At 31.9% G+C, this 19,465-nt stretch overlaps 2 protein-coding genes across 3 annotated transcripts in view; one reads left to right on the top strand and one right to left on the bottom strand.

Moving 5' to 3' along the window:
• LOC127712657 (uncharacterized) overlaps positions 1–2,685 on the bottom strand; it is a 58,340-nt gene extending 55,655 nt beyond the window's left edge. For both annotated transcript variants that reach the window (XM_052219229.1, XM_052219228.1), the window contains exon 1: positions 2,550–2,685. In XM_052219229.1, the coding sequence (XP_052075189.1) occupies positions 2,550–2,679 (130 nt within the window). In that variant the 5' untranslated portion in view covers positions 2,680–2,685. The remainder of the gene's footprint in view (positions 1–2,549) is intronic.
• A 10,735-nt stretch (positions 2,686–13,420) lies between these two features.
• LOC127712002 (hemicentin-1-like) overlaps positions 13,421–19,465 on the top strand; it is a 31,290-nt gene continuing 25,245 nt past the window's right edge. The window contains exons 1-5 of the mRNA XM_052218159.1: positions 13,421–13,427; positions 14,204–14,491; positions 14,994–15,275; positions 16,464–16,745; positions 17,796–18,071. Of these exons, the coding sequence (XP_052074119.1) occupies positions 13,421–13,427; positions 14,204–14,491; positions 14,994–15,275; positions 16,464–16,745; positions 17,796–18,071 (1,135 nt within the window). The remainder of the gene's footprint in view (positions 13,428–14,203; positions 14,492–14,993; positions 15,276–16,463; positions 16,746–17,795; positions 18,072–19,465) is intronic.

Genomic DNA, 19,465 nt, shown 5'->3' with positions numbered 1-19,465 from the left:
TGTGATTATGTTGTGCATATACTGATTTTGCATCATGGATGGATACCCGATATTCTTTGTTTTTCTATAATAATGATACGTGTCAAACATAGTTTTTTGTTGAACGCAAATATAGAGATTTATGTTGCACTTTTATCCTTTAGAAAAAAAATCGGTATCTTTAAAAAATGCTTGGCTTAATCTCACTGAAATTCTGTTCATGGGAAGTGGCACTATATGTCGCTGTTCTTTCTTTAGAGTTCTACGGCAACAACAAATTGTGCTTGTTTATCAATGCTACATTGTACTATACACAAAAAAAAATGCAAAAAGAAAACTAATTAAGAAAACCGTTGAATTCCTTATTACAAGAAAAATGCATTTCTTATTACATATGCATTTTATCAGTTTTATAGGTCAGAAGAAAACTCATCGCCAACATATACTGTGAAAGTACTATTCTCTTATGGTTGCGGCCTGTTATCTATTTATTTCATGAAGAGTGTGATACGAAAAAGTGAAATGAAAATCTGCCTTAATTTGATTGGCTTAAACCAGCATCATGAGACGATATTACGACATTTCCATTGACTATTCGTTAGATCAATGATGACTTTCAAAGGTTAAGACAATGTACATTTCATCGCGGCAACGGACATATTTGATTTCTTCAATAATATACAAAACTCTCACACTTTTCACCTGAAAATCTTCTTTTTGTCATATTCTTTAATTTTATATTCTGAAGCGTACAAAAAGTTTTAAAATGTCCGACGTTGAAGTTTGACACCGGAGCAAGACATATGACGTCATACTTGTATGTGCAAAAGACTAGATCAACTTTTCGCTGAATGTTTAATTTAACACAACGAGAGTGTTGATCAAAAGAGAAATAGGTTTAACAACTTGTGAGGATTAGATATCGCTTGATATCAACTCTTGTAATTTAATTTAAATAATAATAATATACTCGCCGAAGCCTCTTTCATTATTATATTGAAATTAAATAACTCGAGTTGATATCAAGCGATATCCAATTCTCACTCGTTAGGAAACCTATAATTATTCGTGGGATACCAATTTTCGTGGATTTTGTGGATGGCTTTATCCGCGAACTTAATTTTTCGAAATATAACAACTGTTGTCCAATTCCAGACATGCAAAGATCCCCATGTAGGTTTGACTACATGGATACGGGCATATAATCTAGAGAATACATCGAATATCAGCCAACGCATTATATACTAAATATACAACTTCAGACCGGGTTTTATCCATCTAATCTTTAAAAAAACTAAACTGTAAAACTTTTAACCTTTTGATTCCCATGACAATAAAGTTTGATCGATGAAAGTCAGATTTCCGGTGATGATATGCTATGATGAATTGTACATTTTATTTTTTCATAATTTTCATACGAAAAAAAAAAATTAACTGACGTTTGGGCTTGCTTTTCATTTCATAAGAATTAATTCTACAACTTAAAGTACATTTTGTAACATTTTCTTAGGTAATCGTTTTCGTTACGTGACATGTTCATGGCCCAATTAACACCTTTAATGATCGTTAATCTGTTTACCATTCGATCTCTAGTTAATAAGTGTCATCACTTGTGATTACACGTGTGCAACAACTAAAATGTTTACTTTGCAATTTCCCTCAATCGAGACAATTTGTAAGCAAAGATGAATCAGCTTATTTTGGCAAACAATTATTCTATCAAAATTATTATGAATGGTGCTAGTAATGAAAGACGAACAAGTAAGTGAAAATGAACACCTTATTTTGCAATGTCCCACAAATCATTATAAAACAAACATACATATATATATTCCCAAATACCGTTTCGATTCCTAACATCACTGAAGAGACATAAATTGTCGAAATCCGGATATGATGTACAAAAACCTTTGCATCTTTTGTTTGCGGTATACCATCTTTTCCGCAAGTTTATTGTTTTCTGTTTAGTATTAAATTTATAATTAAGATCCATTTATTACATCGGTGATCCGTTTATTTGGCAATCGCCAATGGCATTCAGCAGGGTTTAAGAACATTTGTTGTTCGACCTGTTAGTCAAATGCGTTTTGTAAAAATATACTTTTTCACTTTTTTGGTCTTTTAGAAAATGTTGTTTGTGCTGTATTTAGACTCCTCTAACAAGAAATTTGTTTTGCATGCACACGTATAAAAATTGCGGTTTTTATCCAACGCAATCATAGGTTTGGACGTTGTTTTCAATTTAGACTTGTTTATATATATATATATGATTGATTTCAAAGAATATTCGTTTCTGAAGCATTAAAATTCTTGACTAGATTTTTTTTCTTCAGAAAACTTAAATCCACGAATTAAAAACCCACGAACATGTAACTTTTGCTCAAACCATAAAAATTGATACCCACGAATAAAAGTACTTTCACAGTAATATATGTTCGCAGTCCAACCACCATTTTGAGATTCTGGATTAATGATAATAACATTTAAATATTAAAATATACGATATAAATTAAAAAAAAAAAATATACTATCTTGCATTCAAGAAAAACGCATTACAGTTAAAAACTCACTTTTTCCTATTACTTCGAGAAGGGTAATTGTCACACATAAACAAAACACAAGTAGTCCAATACGGGCTTCCATCTTGACAAACAAGTATACAAACCAGTTATGCAATTCTTTTTCAATATATTCATACATACCTGAAATATGTTGCTAACTCTGGATGCAAATGTTTATTTGTTAATTCTTATATAATCAAAATGAAAGGAACAGCTGTCAATAGGAATGTTAGAATATCAATTTTATAAGTTTCTTCATTGTAAATTTTATTTTCACTGAAATAACTGTATGGTTAAATCAAATGTACATGTCTTTTTTTGTGCGATTATGTAAAAATAATATTATGTGTCATGTATGATGATTAGAAACTGCTTGAATGTCTGAAAAAACCCACGTACGCCATCAATCAACACTGCAATTTTGTTTCAATTTATAAAATTCACATTAAAACTTTGGAAATGTAAATATCGCCTGTACCTGGACCTTAATGATGAGCATATGATGACTTGTTCATTTAAATATGGTAGCCACAGTAGATTAGTTTTTTAGAAGTTTTGCGTAATATACGAAGTTACACGAAGTATATGTAATTTGTATTGACATACATTTTTCCGTCGTAAAGGTGTCATATATTAGGAATTATATAGTGTTATTAACTGGCTGTTTATATATTTAATTGAAGAATTAAAATCAATTAATAAAAGTGTTATGAACTGTCTGTTTCTGTATTGGCCCTGTTATAGATTCTCGATCAGCTGTGTTGGCCCTCGACTCTTCGAGTCTCGGGTCCAATACAGCTAACCTCGAATCTACAACAGGGCCAATACAGAAACAGACAGTTCATAACACTTTTATTAAATGATTTTAATTCTTCAGTTAAACTAAGCAACTTACCTTAAAGAAGAAGAAGATACAGAAATTCATATCTGAAAATGTCTTTCCGCATTCACGATAAAATTTTTGGTCAACATTGGCAGATGTAATTTCGGATTTCTTGTATAAGTACTTATTCTTATGCTATTACAATTCATTTTATCTAGCAAATATAAAGTAGGTGGGAAGAATAAATCAGACAGTTTAACTATTCTTGCTCTAGAATCGTCTGCGTTCTGATGATTGATCAACGGAAATGAAACAGTAAAAATAATCGGAAGTGGTACTCGAAAAGGCTGAGAAATATTTCCGTTTCAAGACGTTTACAAAACACTGAACATCATTTTAACTTTTTTATGATATAAAGTTCAAATATATGAATACAAATGTATTTCATGCATAACAATACGTCCAAAGTTAACTGTTAAGTAAGCTTATGGGCAAGAAAATTGAAACCGGAAGTGAACGTCCCGTATAAGCCCACGGCTTTTTCCGTATTGGCCATGTCCGAAAACCAATATTAACTCCGGATTTGTATCGACAGGATAACGTCACCAGTATTGCACATGCTGATTTATCCGTATCAGGGTTGATTTACTCATATCATTTAATAATATGTGTTATGAAAACTTGATGTTGATTGTATGTTACCCTCTCTTTAATTTTGTTAGTTGTGTCGTTGACCTGCTGACTCATTGACATATACCCCAAATATCTTTTTTATTCAGATCTCTAGAACAGTTGTGTAGCGTTTTTCTTGTAAATTATAAATATTTATAACACTTTAAACCACTTACCTGATGTAAAAATTTAGGTAAAATCTACAACAAACAAGGGAAAAGAGTAAAATGTTTGTTTGGTTGGCCATTAGGTTTGTCGTATTTAAAAAGATAATTTCAGTGCACCTAAAAATTAAGTCGGAATGGAAAATGTTTTTTATTTGATTTTCGATTGGATATTATATAACTTAACGTCTGTTTTTTTGTGAATTCTATTTGAACAGGTAAGGCCACTTTCTTCTGCAAAGGCTAAAATCAGAAGATTCTTGATACCTATTGGTATTTGAATTATTTTACGGACATGAACAGTAATTTACCGATGTTTTAAAATCTCATAAATCGATTAAGAAGACAAATCAAAGAAACAAACAAAAACTGAGGGAAGGAGATTTTCCTAGAATTTTACGTATTTCCACAAAAAAATTAGACAAATACACATTGTTGTCAAAATTATATCAAGGGTGGCAATTTCAAATGTTTTGTAAAAAAATGCTGCAACTGTAACCTGAAAAAAAAGAGTTAATTTGTATTTGAAAGATTATAAAATTGAGAATGGAAAAGGGGAATGTGTCAAAGAGACAACAACCAGACCAAAGAGCAGAAAAACAGCCGAAGGCCACCAATGGGTCTTCAACACAGCGAGAAAATCCCGCACCCGGAGGCGGGCTTCAGCTGGTCCCTAAACAAAACTGTGTACAGGTTTAGTGAAAATGAACATCATACTAAACTCCAAAACATATAATTGAACTAAAATTAAAATTCATACAAGATGCATAGTTATCCTTCGATAGAAAATATGAGTTGGTAAAGAATGTCCTCGTTATTTTTTTTATGTGGATAATACTCAAACAATCAAACGTATCAATATAACAGTTCTGGGCAATTTTTCGGTGATAAACTCAACAACATGTTTTTTAAACATAATTAAACCACTGCTTGGACGCAAACCTTTCCATTAAGCGTTGTTTCTTTTTCTAGAATCAAAGGGTCTTTAGCCTGGCACTTACTCATAAATGAAGCTATTAAATAATATTCAATTATTCCCTTTGTTAAGTTTGAATTGGCTTGTTTTTTCTGATTTCTGTTCAAGTGGATTGACGTTAAAAACTTATCTTTGACTTTAGCAACCTTTGATTTACAGTGATTGGGATTTGAATGCGCTTTTTGAAGTAAATAAAATATGTTTTACTGTTACATATCAACAAAACCTCTCGGCTACCAATTGGATGATATGCAATGGTCGATTTTACGGTACAATGTATACATAGGACGTTCGCCTTAATACATAGAGAATGCACCTCAGTGTGAAAGCAGGCAAAACGACGAGTATATAATGTAAGTTGGTAGCCGCAAAGTTAGAATGAGTTGAAGAGGTAACACTTAGAGTAACACTTGTAGAATTGTAGACATAGTTTGAATCTCTTCTTTTCCTTTTTTCAAATTTTTGTATGTCATCATTGGTATTTTAGATATAAGAAAGAATTGTTTTTGTTTACTATCGACCATGTCATGTCATCCATAAGAAATTTTGATGTTTTAGGCATTTTCATCTGTTTCACTGCATATTTTGACATAAACGTTAAATACAAAAAAAAAAGTAAATTAAAAAAAAATACAGAACTTCAAGGGAAATTCAAAACGGAAAGTCCTTTATAAAATGGTAAAATCAAAAGCTCAAACACATCTAACGAATGGAAAACAACTGTCATGTTCCTGACTTGGTACAGGTTTTTCCTCATGTAGAAAATGTTGGATAAAACCTGGTTTTATAGCTAGCTAAAAAGTAAAATCACAAAAATACTGAACTCCGAGGAAAATAAAATCGAAAAGTCCCTAATCACATGGCAAAATCAAATGACAAAACACATCAAACGAATGGACAACAACTGTCATATTCCTGACTTGGTACAGGCATTTTCAAATGTAGAAAATGGTGGATTGAACCTGGTTTTATAGCGCCAAACCTCTCACTTGTACGACAGTCTCATCAAATTCCGTTATATTTACAACGATGCGTGAACAAAACAGACATTATGAATAAAATAGTCAAAATATGGGTACAGCAGTCATCACTGTGTTACAATATCAAAACAAACAATTCTTTACAAAAAAGCACAAAAGCATCTATCAAATTAAAAACCACATTCATTGCTTCGCGTGTCTGACGTCAGAAAATGTAAACGTCACATTAGAAGAAATTTTGTCATTCAATGTTTATTCAAAACAATTTTATAATTTCACATGGGGAATGTTGGTATACAAGGTTAAAAAATCAAAAGTTATGTTAGAATTAATTTCAGAAATTGACCGAGATTTAAAATTGTCCAGAAGTTCTTTAGAATTTTTAAGAATCCACATATGATTAGTACCACTACGTGAGTAAAATAAATTTGTCGTTTGTCGTTCAAAGTATTTTCAAATTTATAATGACATATAATTGAACAATAACATAATGACGGGATCTTTTAAAGTACAGAGTCACGTTATAAGAACCACAGAAACACAAAAAGTCGCATATACAAAACACACCAGCAAAAATGAAAGATAATACAAACACATTGACGGGATGTATAAGTACCTAGCCACGTCAAATGGATATCACAGAAAACAAACCAAACAGTAAAAGTAATATTAATAATAGAACAAAGACAAATGAAAGAACAATATAACACGTTGTTAAGATGATAAACAACGTCAGTATGCAGAATCTATACTTCAAGACCATCATGTATTATTTGTGAAGTTGATACGGAATATTTATCAACAAGGTCTTGGTACCTTCCGATGAACTTTTTTAGAAAAAGGACGAGACGTTCTTTGACATACCCCTGGTTCATCAACTTTCTGCTCAGACACTGGTGACGTTTTACAAGGTCTGAGTAGGAGCTGCAAGCTCTTGAATATCGAATAAGTTGGGAAATGTATATCTCATATGCAGGTGAAGTTGGTATATTGCTACTAAGGTGGGGGAAATTTATGATTTTAAAATTAAAATCGTCTCGTTTGTCATAGATCCTGGTACTGAGATGACTGTGTATGTCAAATTCGAGATATAAGTCTAAAAATGAGGCGGAGGAAGCCGTGTCTGTTGTTTCTTTAATTTCTAGTTCTAGGGGAAATATTAATGGAACCCAATCAGAAAAGTTCGGATTGCTAATGGAAAGAACATCATCAATATATCTAAAAGTGAAATTAAATAATCTGGCTTCTTTGATCTTCTTGTGTTTGACAAGTGTCTGAAGGAACTCCGATTCATATGAAAATAAGAAGAGGTCGGCAAGGAGAGGCGCACAGTTCGTTCCCATAGGAATGCCGACAATTTGTTGAAAAAGTCCACCTTCAAATTCAACAAATATGTTGTCGATAAGAAACTCCAGCATACTGATCACTTGTTCTTCTGTGTAGCATGTTTTACCCTTTTGTTCACTATTAACAAAATATGCCTTATGATATCCCAAAGTAATAAATTTATAGCGTATGCTACCATTTTTATGATGAAAGGCATTGTGGATTCTTTCTTTCCGGCGATTTTTCAATTTCACATGGGGAATGGTGGTTTACAGGGTTGAAAAATCAAAAGTTTTGATAGAACTTATTTCAGAAAAAGACCGAGATTTAAAATTATCTAGAAGTTCTTTAGAATTTTTAAGAATCCACATATGGTTAATACCACTACGCGAGTAAACAGTTTCACAGTATTTCTGAAGACCTTCTTTCACTGCGGACATAATCTCAGTCAATCTAATGGACAATTCTTTAGTGGAACATGCAGAAATTTTGTGGAGCTTAGGTATCCAATACAAACAAGGTAAGTCCTCCGATTTGGTGTTCAATGTAATGTTCATTGAAGCCATGAAGGACTTATGATTTGCTAAAATCTCATCCTTGTCAAATGATATGTCTTTGTATGTGGGATTACCTGAGTGCTCATTTATTCCTAATTCTTTTACAAGACGTTCGTAGTACTACGATTTACATATAAAGACAATATTATTTGAAGCTTCGTCTCACTTGTATGACAGTCGCATAGAATTACATTATATTGACAACAATGTGTGAGCAAAACAAACAGACATAATAGGTAAAAACGTCAAAAAATCGGGATACAGCGGTCAGCATTGTAATATAATCTTAATCACTATAAAAACAAAAAACTGTTTCAACAAAGAAACACAAAATGGCATATAGACAAAGTGTACTTTGAGAAGTGCATTTAAATGACTTTTCTTCTAATAACATTATGTTAAACTGGAAATTTAGTTCGATTCTGCTTATTTTGACCATAATGGACAAGTTTCTGCATCATATTCCTAATACTGTTGTTTTCATACTTTTTTGTATCAATTTTCATCTTTTAATAAAAATTTTAATCTAATTTAATAGCAGTGTAGATAATCAGGTGCTTAGTTCAACTTACAAATAATAGGGTTTAATTAAGAAAAAAATTGTAATAAGGAAAAACGTCACAACTATTCTTTAAGTACAAGACACAAAGAACAGACGTTAGTACGTTAAAAAACTACAATTCGCTCTCCTGGCTCAATGTATCTTTTTAACGAACTAACGCTTATTTTTTGCATCTCAAACACAGAAAACACACGAAGCCGTGATTCTTTGCATTTGAGTAAAGATAGTAGGACTTAAAGAAAAGACACTCGTGTGAAATAAATACAGAAATTATCATGCCCTTCTCAAAATTGTTCGGCTTGATTGATATAAGAATATGTAATTCATTGAACTATTGTATTCAGGATCTCACATAAGACAAGTCATCATTATGCACGCAGAGTTGTTTGTTTTGTGTCTATGAAGGATCAGAAGAATAAGACGACAACGATGATCAGCAGCCAACAGTGATGGTAATATTTCAATAACTTGTTATACTAGGTGATCTAGAAATAATGAAATTAAAGCAAAACAAAAGAGCAATAACTTAAAAGATATGGATTTATATGTCATTGATTTCTTATTGTTGTGTATTTACTAAATGTTGTAAAATTATTATTCAAATATTTTGTCGTGTTATACTCGACTTTTTTTGTTAACATAACATGCTTTCTTAGAGATGCTGTGAGTTGATATTTCAATTTCAACAACTCTCACTCTCAGTATATACTATAATTTACAAAAAAGAGCATAAAGACAAAGGAGTTCGTAAGTGGCCCTATGCAAGTCAGCATGTATGCTCCTGTCCAACATACATACCCTCTTCTGGCAGTGCAGTCTAAGTTTTCATCCGTTCATCACGGTTGGCCCAATTTGCAGTATCTAAATTTGACGTTTAGGAAAATGAACTTAATCAATCAATCAATCAATCAATCAATCAATCAATCAATCAAATTTCTGCACATGGTGTTGTCCGTCTTACTTTGACTTATAACACTAGTCTTCGTGCTTTCTTACTTTTTGCTAAAAGTTATTTCAACTGGAAACTAATATATGAAAAAAAATTAACAGTGATACTTTCTTTCGAAGCGGTTTTGTGAATTCACTTTTCACCAGAAACGACCAGAGTATTCATTTTTGAAAATCAACTTATTTTAAGCTTTATAAAAAAATGTTATTTATTTATTCCATAGGCTGTCTCATTTAACAGCAATTTTACAAATTGATATATACTCTATAAATAGCTTTTACTTATTTTTGTAAACTTTTAACGTTTTAATATAAATTGAGGTCTTATTGTAAATAGATTATTATAGCAGTAGATTTGCTGTACAAATCGTTTTAACAGCCTGTTCCGTTTTAAATTAGTGTTTACCGAATTTAACTTGTCAAATGGGTGTGCTCCAACTATCTTAGGATAAAAGAAGTTATTATTTGCTGTAGAAAATGACAGTGATTTGAATCGTTTTGTTGAACACCCTTATTCATTTTCAGTAGTGGTGTTAAATACAATTGAAAAATCCAAATCTTTTGTTGCCTTTGTTCATGCTTAATTTTGTTTTGCGGCAAAATCTAATTAAACAACAACCGTTAATTTTGTCACAATGAATTTAAATATACTGAACTGTATTAAAGAAAAATACATTGAAATATCTAAACAATCAGTTTTGGTAATTTAGCATTATGGATGTAATGTGAACCTAAACTATTAATTTCCTTATGTGTTTTAAAATTAACACACACGGAAGAGCAAATTCCAGGTATTCAAACCCCAAAAAAACGGAAATGATATGATGAGAAACTGAAATTGCAAGATGAACATTTATGGCATATTCTCATATATATTTTTGATATACTCCAGCATAACAGGTAGGTCGATTGATTACGAAAATATATTCAAATCCTTGATTAAATTATGTAAAGCTAATCCACGATAACGGCCGACGTTAATATTTATGAGAATACATCTCGATATGAGCCTCTCAAGTTCCAATTATTATGTTTTCTGTCTCTTCGCTCTAAAGATGCATGAACAGATATCGTTACTAACCAGTTTTACTATCGACATCAACATGTCCCGTTGTCGTTACTTTAGTCTGTCATAAATAAACGTTTTGAATGGGTATATGCCGAATTCCGAAACATAATATGAATATTTTTTAGTTGAAATAACTTCCTGTGGCTATAATCCAAAACATTATTTTTTCTTCGTTCGAATATTTCTTGCTTGGTTTATCTTTATTACCTCTTCTGTTAATTTCTTTGTTTAATTTTCTTATTCCCTTTCCTTTTAAAGAAAAAAATCTGTACTTGCAAATTTTTACGTTCGCTATCTAGAATTATTTAGCAAGTGCTCTCCTGGTTTATCAATTTACTACAGTCAAGTTTACGCTTTTTCTACATTCTATTAATCCGTTTATTTGAATGAGAGCATGGCTAATGTGCATTAATTCATGGCAAAACATCCAGACAATCAAGTTGTAAATCCAGAAGCAAATGAACAGCGTTTTTTTTTTACTGTTCTTTAACTCAAAGACACAGTGACTCCTTTAACACAGAGCAAAAGCTTGCAATATCACTGTAAGTAAAAGACGTTTCTTACAACCGTTTTACCAGATTTCACATATTTGTGGTTTTTCAACATAGCTGATACCAGGCATACAAAGGAGAACGATTCGCAATTGTTTACCTCATTGTGTGTTTGTTGCGTAATAAACCCAATGATATTAGAGTAAACACTACTATATAGAAAGCAGTAAGTTTGGCATTTTTATTGGTATTTACTAGTACGTGCATGTATCTCTTAAAAGCATTTGCAACTTCCAGTAATGGGTGTTTTATAGAAAACGAACATTCCATCTTATATTTTACCGATAGATATCACAAGAAAAAAATGTTTATAGAATATTTTTTTTATTCTCATTGAAAAAAAATCACATTGCAATACTTGAACAAACCTGAATCGTCCCCTTTTTAGAAATACAACATATTTCAAATTCCTGCATAAAAATGAATTCAGATTTAGTATTCCTACCCGACCAAGAGCTATGTTAATTATAACATCACTTGGCGTCCGTCATCAATACGTATACATTTTCACATTTTTATCTTCGTCTTAAAACAACTAAACAGAATTAGCACAGATTTTTCTCACAAGTGATCGTTTCTAATTTATGATTGGCTGAAGTACAAAATATGAGTAGGGCTTCATCTCAAGATCTTATACAGACATGGACACTTAATTTGTGAAAACTCCAATACGATTTAAAGGGTCCCAAAATGAAAACAATATCAGAAACCTTTTCTACAACCAACTGAAATCAAACTTGTCTGCTATGTTTCCGTGAAGGTCATCAATATGTGGTGTTACTTTGATGCTATTCTGAGAAATTTAGATTTCGCCAGCGACCAACGTCAAAATATCATTCTATTTGATATTTCAAAAATTACATTTTGCTTTACATTTCAAGAGCAAATGTAGTGAAGTGAAAACAATCCATTCAGAAATGTTTATAAGAAGCTCCTAATAAAAGGCCAATGTGGCTTAAATGGTCCAAACATGACCAATTACTTTGAGAATTGGATGCTGATGGCAGACCTTCATAACTCGTATAGAATTTGAACAATTTAGAGCTTAACGCATTGTATCTAGATACTTTTTTGTTGGTGAAGAATGTTAGTTGCCGTCTAGATAATTTTATGTAATTTTTTGTAGTTTGGTTGCTGTTTTTATTGACGTTTGCTCCCAATTTCCTTATTTTTACTCTGAACCAAATAAACCAGCTTGGTCATATAAGTTCAATATTATATTACTTTGTTTATTATTAAAATGTTATACAACGTATACAAGTAATGTATTTGCTTTTTTGGAATAACAAATCCAGGTAAGCGATTCAGGAAGCATGTGTTTTATTCTCTTTCTGTTTAATTTATCTCTCCAAAAGTGAAAGAATTGTAAATATATCGTAAGCCATTTTTATATCAGTGTACGACATCGTTTGCCAACTCTTCGTCAAATGACAATTGGTAACACATGCGAAAAATGGAAGACGATACAAAGGGGACAATTAGAAATAATTGGTCGCAGAAGAACAAATAATACCATGGCTAAAAAGTAAAATGACGAGCAAACAAATAGCAGTCCAAAATACTTCACAGAAATGTGAGCGTTACGAACGTTATCAAAAACCATGAGTGATCTCGTGTACTCCGTAAAGGTAAGCAGTAATATTGTGACTACATTTATATCGGTTCCTTAAACTTTAATGACAACGATTTATTTTTGCCCAATTTCAGATAAATTTACAGCGGATGCTAATGTTTTTCTGAATCCAGTTTCTCCAGCATACGCCGATCTTAATCAACCTATTACATTGTTATGTAAGACAAATGAAACTGACGTCTGGAAGAGTACTTCTATTTATGACGAAACAAATTCAAATGGAGTTCCAAATGTGTTATATTTTGAGAAAGCGGTTGATGGTACATGCCGCATATTAATTTCAGATTCACGATTGTACAATGCATCTTGTGATTTAACTATCGGAGAGTTCAATGTGACTTTAATTTCCGTAGAAAGAAGGTATCACAATAAGTTCATAAGATGTAGTGTAACCTTTGCCAGTGGAGCTTCATTACTAATTGAGACTGCAAGCACAGTGATATCCATCAAAGGTAGAATTGATTTTTCACAGTACATTTTTCGGTCTCACCGTATCGAAACAAAAACTGCATTTTTTACATATATGAATTCTTGAAGACTTTCTTCGGTATGTTGGTTTAAGTACACCATCGAATATGATATACATGCATAATTGTCAAAAACAATTTTGTAAAGCAAAATGTATGGTAGGGCTACTTTTTTTGCCCCTGAATTCGGAAATCAAAAGTATTGTAAATCAGCCAAATAGCATCCTTCATATGTTCATATGTTCATGAGTCATTAGTCTGTCAGACATTAGGATTATTACTTTTGAATTGTATGCTTTGCACTTTTGCATTTCTTCATCAAACTTCTTGCATTTAGTGCAAAATTGCAAAAACTGTATTATTAGTCGCATATTTTACCAAAATACTTAATTGTTTTCAATATCTCGTTGGGTAAGGTCTTGGTTCATATCTATTCGATCAAAAACTATGCGTTAAATGCAAAGTTAAAAAAACCAACAGTTTTGACATGCTAATTACGTCTTAGTTACGTAACAAGTCACCTTTCTGCTATACGTGTCCGCTATATATCAATCTGTTTATTCATGAATAAAATTAACATACTCACAGATAGTCTGTGTTAATTTGATTCACAACTATTTAGCCTCGGTGCAATTTAGACCTTGGCATATTGTATAGACACCTGTTTATTTGTGAATACATAATGGCTACCTCTTGATGTCTTTTGGTTATTTGCATCGTTGCGTTTCTGTTTCATTAAGTAAAAACAAAGCCTGATAGATTGCCTACCAAAGAACGTTTTTTAAGGTTTTCATTTAGCATTGTGAACTCATTACAAACGTTTGGATTGTTACTCAAAGAATTTGTTAAGGCACTGTGAAAGCAACTTTCTGCCATATTAATAGTATTTCTAAGAAAAGGTAATCCCTTAAAAGTGTATTTATTTCCTATTGCAGAGGCACCATCTGATACAATTTCTTTAACAGAAAATCCTAAAGGACCAATCAACACTGGTGAGACATTGCATGTAACGTGTTCTGTATCTGGTGGTAATCCATTAGCCACTATAACATGGAATTGTAGTGGCACTACTGTCAAAAAATCTTTCGACAAGGTCGCTTTGTTGAATATATCATTCACAGTTGGAAAACAAGACGATGGAGTTAGATGCACATGCTATGCCAGCCACATCATAGCGACGTATAACGCTACAGCTGAAAAAGTTATCATTATAGAAGTGTATTGTAAGTTTTATCAGCACAAATTGAAAAAAAAATGAAAAGCATGTTCAGGTCTTATCAGCCTTTAGAATATGAATTATTTATGTACACTTTATACATTGATACAATGTTAAGGCGAGTTGGAATTGCTGATATAAATTATTTTTTCAATTTAATGCAGTGTTTGCATATTTGCAGAATTAAAAAAAAAATAGTATTTAGGCTGTGCCAATATGTGACACTGAACGTATATGATAACAAAAAGTAAATTCAGAAATGATCGTCAAACGCAGTTTAATTACTTATTAGCAGGTAAAAGAGAGGCGAAAAATACCAAAAAGACAGTCAAACTGATAATTTGAAAACAAACTGACAATGCCATGGCAAAACACAAAAAACGACGAAAAGACAAACAATAGTACACAAAAAACAACATGAAAAACTAAAGACTGAGCAACACGAACCTTTCCAAAAACAATGACATACTAGTAATAGATTTTTGTCAATGGCACTGGTTGTTTCCTAGATCCACCAGACAGTCAGCCTACAATACAGCAAATAATACCTGGTCCAGTTGATTCAGGAAGCTCCGTATCACTGAATTACTCACTTTCCGGAGGTAATCCCTTAGCTTCACTCTCTTGGGACTGTAAAGGAACAACACACAATTCATCGTCCAGCACTAAAACAGAGTACATTGTAACGTTCACAGTAAACAAGAACTTTGATGGCAGAGTTTGCACCTGCTCTGCAACACATCCTATTGATTCTTATAGACCGATTGCACAGCACCAGTTGATTGTGTTTTGTAAGTAGTGAAACAAGCAAAATACTAATAGGGGAATTAATTCATTCATCGGATATCTTAACTGTCTATGGATAAATGAGAGATTTGTTATATTCCATAAACATATAAGTTCTACATGATCAATTTGATATTTTCTGAGTCGATTGTGATATTCATACGAAATATATTTCATACGTAAACTTTCTGAATACAAACAGAAATTCTAACAATTTCATTAATTTCACGTTCAGATATCTTGATGTTGTCCTGTTACGCAATAATCTGCATTGAAGCAAGTGCTGGCATGTCATATATATATTCCGGTAAACACGACATTATAATTCTACCGAAAAACGTAAAAGTCTGTTTCAAATCGGACTAATTTTGTTGAAATTGACACTAATGGACAACTTCAAAATAGGACCCATGGCAAATGGAACAATTTCAGTGTATTTCATTGTAATTTTCAATTCCTTAGCAATTGTTTACAAGCTTTATATCGCGATATAATTTATAAAGTGAACAAGAGTATTTAGATTGTATTAATAAAAAATGAAAAAAAAATTCCAAATTCATTTTAAAAAGAGTCCATAAAATCTGACAAAACCAAACGCTAGACTATAACAATCAACGGAACGACTGAAAGACAACCGTCATATTTCGAACTTGGTGTAGGCATTTTTCGTAGAAAATAGGGAGAAATGAGGGGGGGAAAGGGGGGTTAATCTGGTTTTATATCTAGCTATACCTCCTATTTGCGAGATTTATACGTGACAAACAATCGTTGAAACTTATAAAGGGAATTGAACATAATCATGTCTTCCTGCACTCAATTATACGAGGAACTTGGCAATCGCTGATATATGTTCCACTAAGCTGATCAAAGATACTAGGCTTAGACTTAAGTCTCCTGTGGTTGTATTCGTTTATATCTACATGTTTTTGTCCTGAACGGAATAGTTATTGGTGCCAGGATTTTTTTTTGGTTCAATTTATTTACAACTTTTAGAGCTGGATGTATCGTATAGACCTTGATGATCTAAATAATTATCATCTAAGTGATAGCGACGTGATATAGAAACTGATCTGGACCCGAGTCTAGTTTTCCTTATTTTTCTACCGCAAAATTTGCCTTTACTATGTTTCCACAAAGAAACACACCAAATATTCTCTTTGCATCTTCTTCCATTCGTATTATATATATTACAGATGAACCAGGTGAACCAAAGTTAATTTTAGGAGAAGGATTTCCGTGGTTTGTAGGAAACACAATAACAGTTAACTGTTCAGCTGATGCTGGTAATCCGTGGGAAGCAGTGTACAAATGGATGATAGGTGGACAGATACTGATGGAAAACAAGTGTATTATACAAATTGGACCAATGTCATTTGAACACAATAAGCAGGAACTAGGCTGTTCGGTTAACAACAATTACACATTGAGGAACGACATTACATTGAAACCTGCATTTTTGAAACTGAACATTGAATGTAAGTTGTTATAGTCTTGTTCTCCACCTTTACCTTTTCTGGAGTTTAATCCGTACATGAAATTCTAAACGATTTCTAGAGACCAAATAAGCTGCATTTATTGCATTTATTATTACGATCAATGATGAAAAAGAGCTAGACAAGTTTTTAAAGGAATTTATTTTGGTAATACTAGTACTCCTTTGATTAAATATACAACACTCATACCACATCTTCTTATATCTAAATGGTGAAATTTTGTGATTGCTAAGATAACGTTTCTATAACTAGACTTCATATGCTTCTCAATTGAATTGTTGTATATTTTGCATGTCGGGGCCTTTTATAGCCGACTATACGGTAAGGGTTTTTTCTCTCATTGTTGAAGGCCGTACAATTGCCTATAATTGCTTACATCCACTTGATTTGAACTTTGGTGGATAGTTGTCTCATTGGCAATCCTACCACATCTCCTTATTTTCATACTTATAATCAATTTAATTACAATAATGAATTGACAGAAGTTTAAAAATGTTCAAACAGCTATCACAGACCATTATCGAGAATTTGTATGGGCATACGTACCATAGAAAATGAAAGTTGAAATGGGATAAGCAAATTGATAGAAAAACATGAATAAGAAAAACCAAACAAGAGAAGTTCCTTCTGTTTCTAGATTATATGCTCCATTAACTCCCAAAAACCGACGTAAATGCTTTGTGTACTGTTGTTTGTCTTTTTGTCGTTTTTCGATTTTTGCCATGACATTGTGAGTTTGTTTTTGACTTATGAGTTTGAATACCCCTTTGGTATCTTTAGCCTCTCTTCTACAAAATTAATTCAAATTCATTGGAAATGTATTTCTTTACTTCTTTAATCATTTCACTTAAGAACTTTCTAGAGAGTGAACAATAAAATATTGGATATTGTCATAACAAAGAGAAAAACTGTTCAGATCATTAATGTTACTAGTAAAAGATTATTTTTGGAAGAATTTATTTTATTCAAGTAATAAGATGATGACGTACTCTTGAATTTTTAGCAAATTTTAATGTATTAAATAAATTGTAGATTATCCTGAGATTAAATTCGACAGATTCCCAGTATATGCAATAGAAGGCAAAAATACTTCGATTACTTGCAACACACACGGCAATCCTCTTTCGAACACTCAATGGGTAACCAATGGTATAGAAATGACACAACAACAGCAAAACCAGTCGGTATTATATCTATCCGACATCAATCGACTTGATGAGAAAAAAAATTATACATGTAGAGCTATTTCCAATAGTTCCAAATATGGCATATTGACAACAAATAAAGATTTAAGTATAGTTGTTTTCTGTAAGTATGCAATAATAAATAAATGATTTTCTGTATCATTGTATGACACAAAATCACTACACAAACATAAATTGAAATAGATGTAAAAAGAAAAAAAACCCACTCAAATCACCGTAATTGGAACATCTGCTCATAGCACATATATGAGCGGAACTATTTTAGATGTCGATTCTTTGAATTGAAGATCACATATACGTGCAATAAATGATCACATTATTGTAAAACATGTATTATGTAGTCACTTCATTAACATTGGTATGTGATGTTTTGCATACTTCAGAATATGTCTATTGGTTATTTGCTCAAAGAATGACAACACATAAAATTATGAAACGTAACGTTTTAAAACAAGTTTGCAACATGATCATATCACACGACTTTCAAGTTAAAAAAAGATAGAAAATGAAATTATATAGGGGTGACTGTTTTGCTAGTCTTTTCTCTCTCTTGTTTTGCACGCCCACAATGTTTTAAAAACATGTCTATCAAAGCAAACGAAAAGTTTTTAAAAATTTTTAAGGAACTAGTCTCGCAATATTGTAACATTCTTTGAAAATTCCAATACACACGGCTGCTGAGTATTCAAGGTCGCATTTTTTATGAAGTAAATATTGATATGTTGATATGTTTTGCCATATTAGATACATTATTTTCCAAAATCTTTTAGTCTATCGAAAGAATAAAATCAAAATAATTTGTATCAAGAACCATTAAAAAATCTAAATATGCATTTTTTCCTTCTCCGAAAGTGTCATTAAAGTGGAGTGACATATCCGTAATCTATTCGGATTGCAAATAAAATATGCCAGCTTTTGATCTAGCACTATAAAATCAAGCCATGGGTGTTCGCCTATTTTAAAACAGGAGTCATTTTTCATCGTCAAATATTACATTTTGCTGGTATTGCTGAAAAATGGCCGACTTAATATTAAAGAAAACATATTCAGTCGTCAAAGATTGAAACAGTAGTAAGTCATACACATTTTCATCTGGCCTCGAGCGCAATGCACAGGATGTAAGTTCAGGCTGAAATCCAGTTGAAATGACAAAAAAAAAAGGAAAACTTTATTAGAGAAGTTAATTAGGCCAAGTTATATTTGGTCTGTTTACTACAACTGTTTCTATAGCCATTTAAAATTTGAAGTAGGTAGATAATTTAGAATTTATCTCATAAACTTGTTTATACGCAAATTATTTATGTAGCTAAGAGATCTAAAAACAAACGTTTGAATTAAAGACAATTTTCAAAAAGTAGTCTATTATGTTAGGTTCAAATATCTTTGGATCTTAAAGATGCATAGGCAAAAAAAACTAAAATAACACTTTATAATTTTTTATTCGCACGAAGCGCTGTTTCTAGATTTACTTTCATCAGGAACACTCAAAGAAGATAT

The sequence above is a fragment of the Mytilus californianus genome, unplaced genomic scaffold (genome assembly GCF_021869535.1).
Source record: "Mytilus californianus isolate M0D057914Y unplaced genomic scaffold, xbMytCali1.0.p SCAF_8, whole genome shotgun sequence".
Taxonomy (NCBI): domain Eukaryota; kingdom Metazoa; phylum Mollusca; class Bivalvia; order Mytilida; family Mytilidae; genus Mytilus; species Mytilus californianus.
The sequence above is the reverse complement of the archived record's forward strand: the minus strand, read 5'-3'. Positions and strand labels throughout refer to the sequence as shown.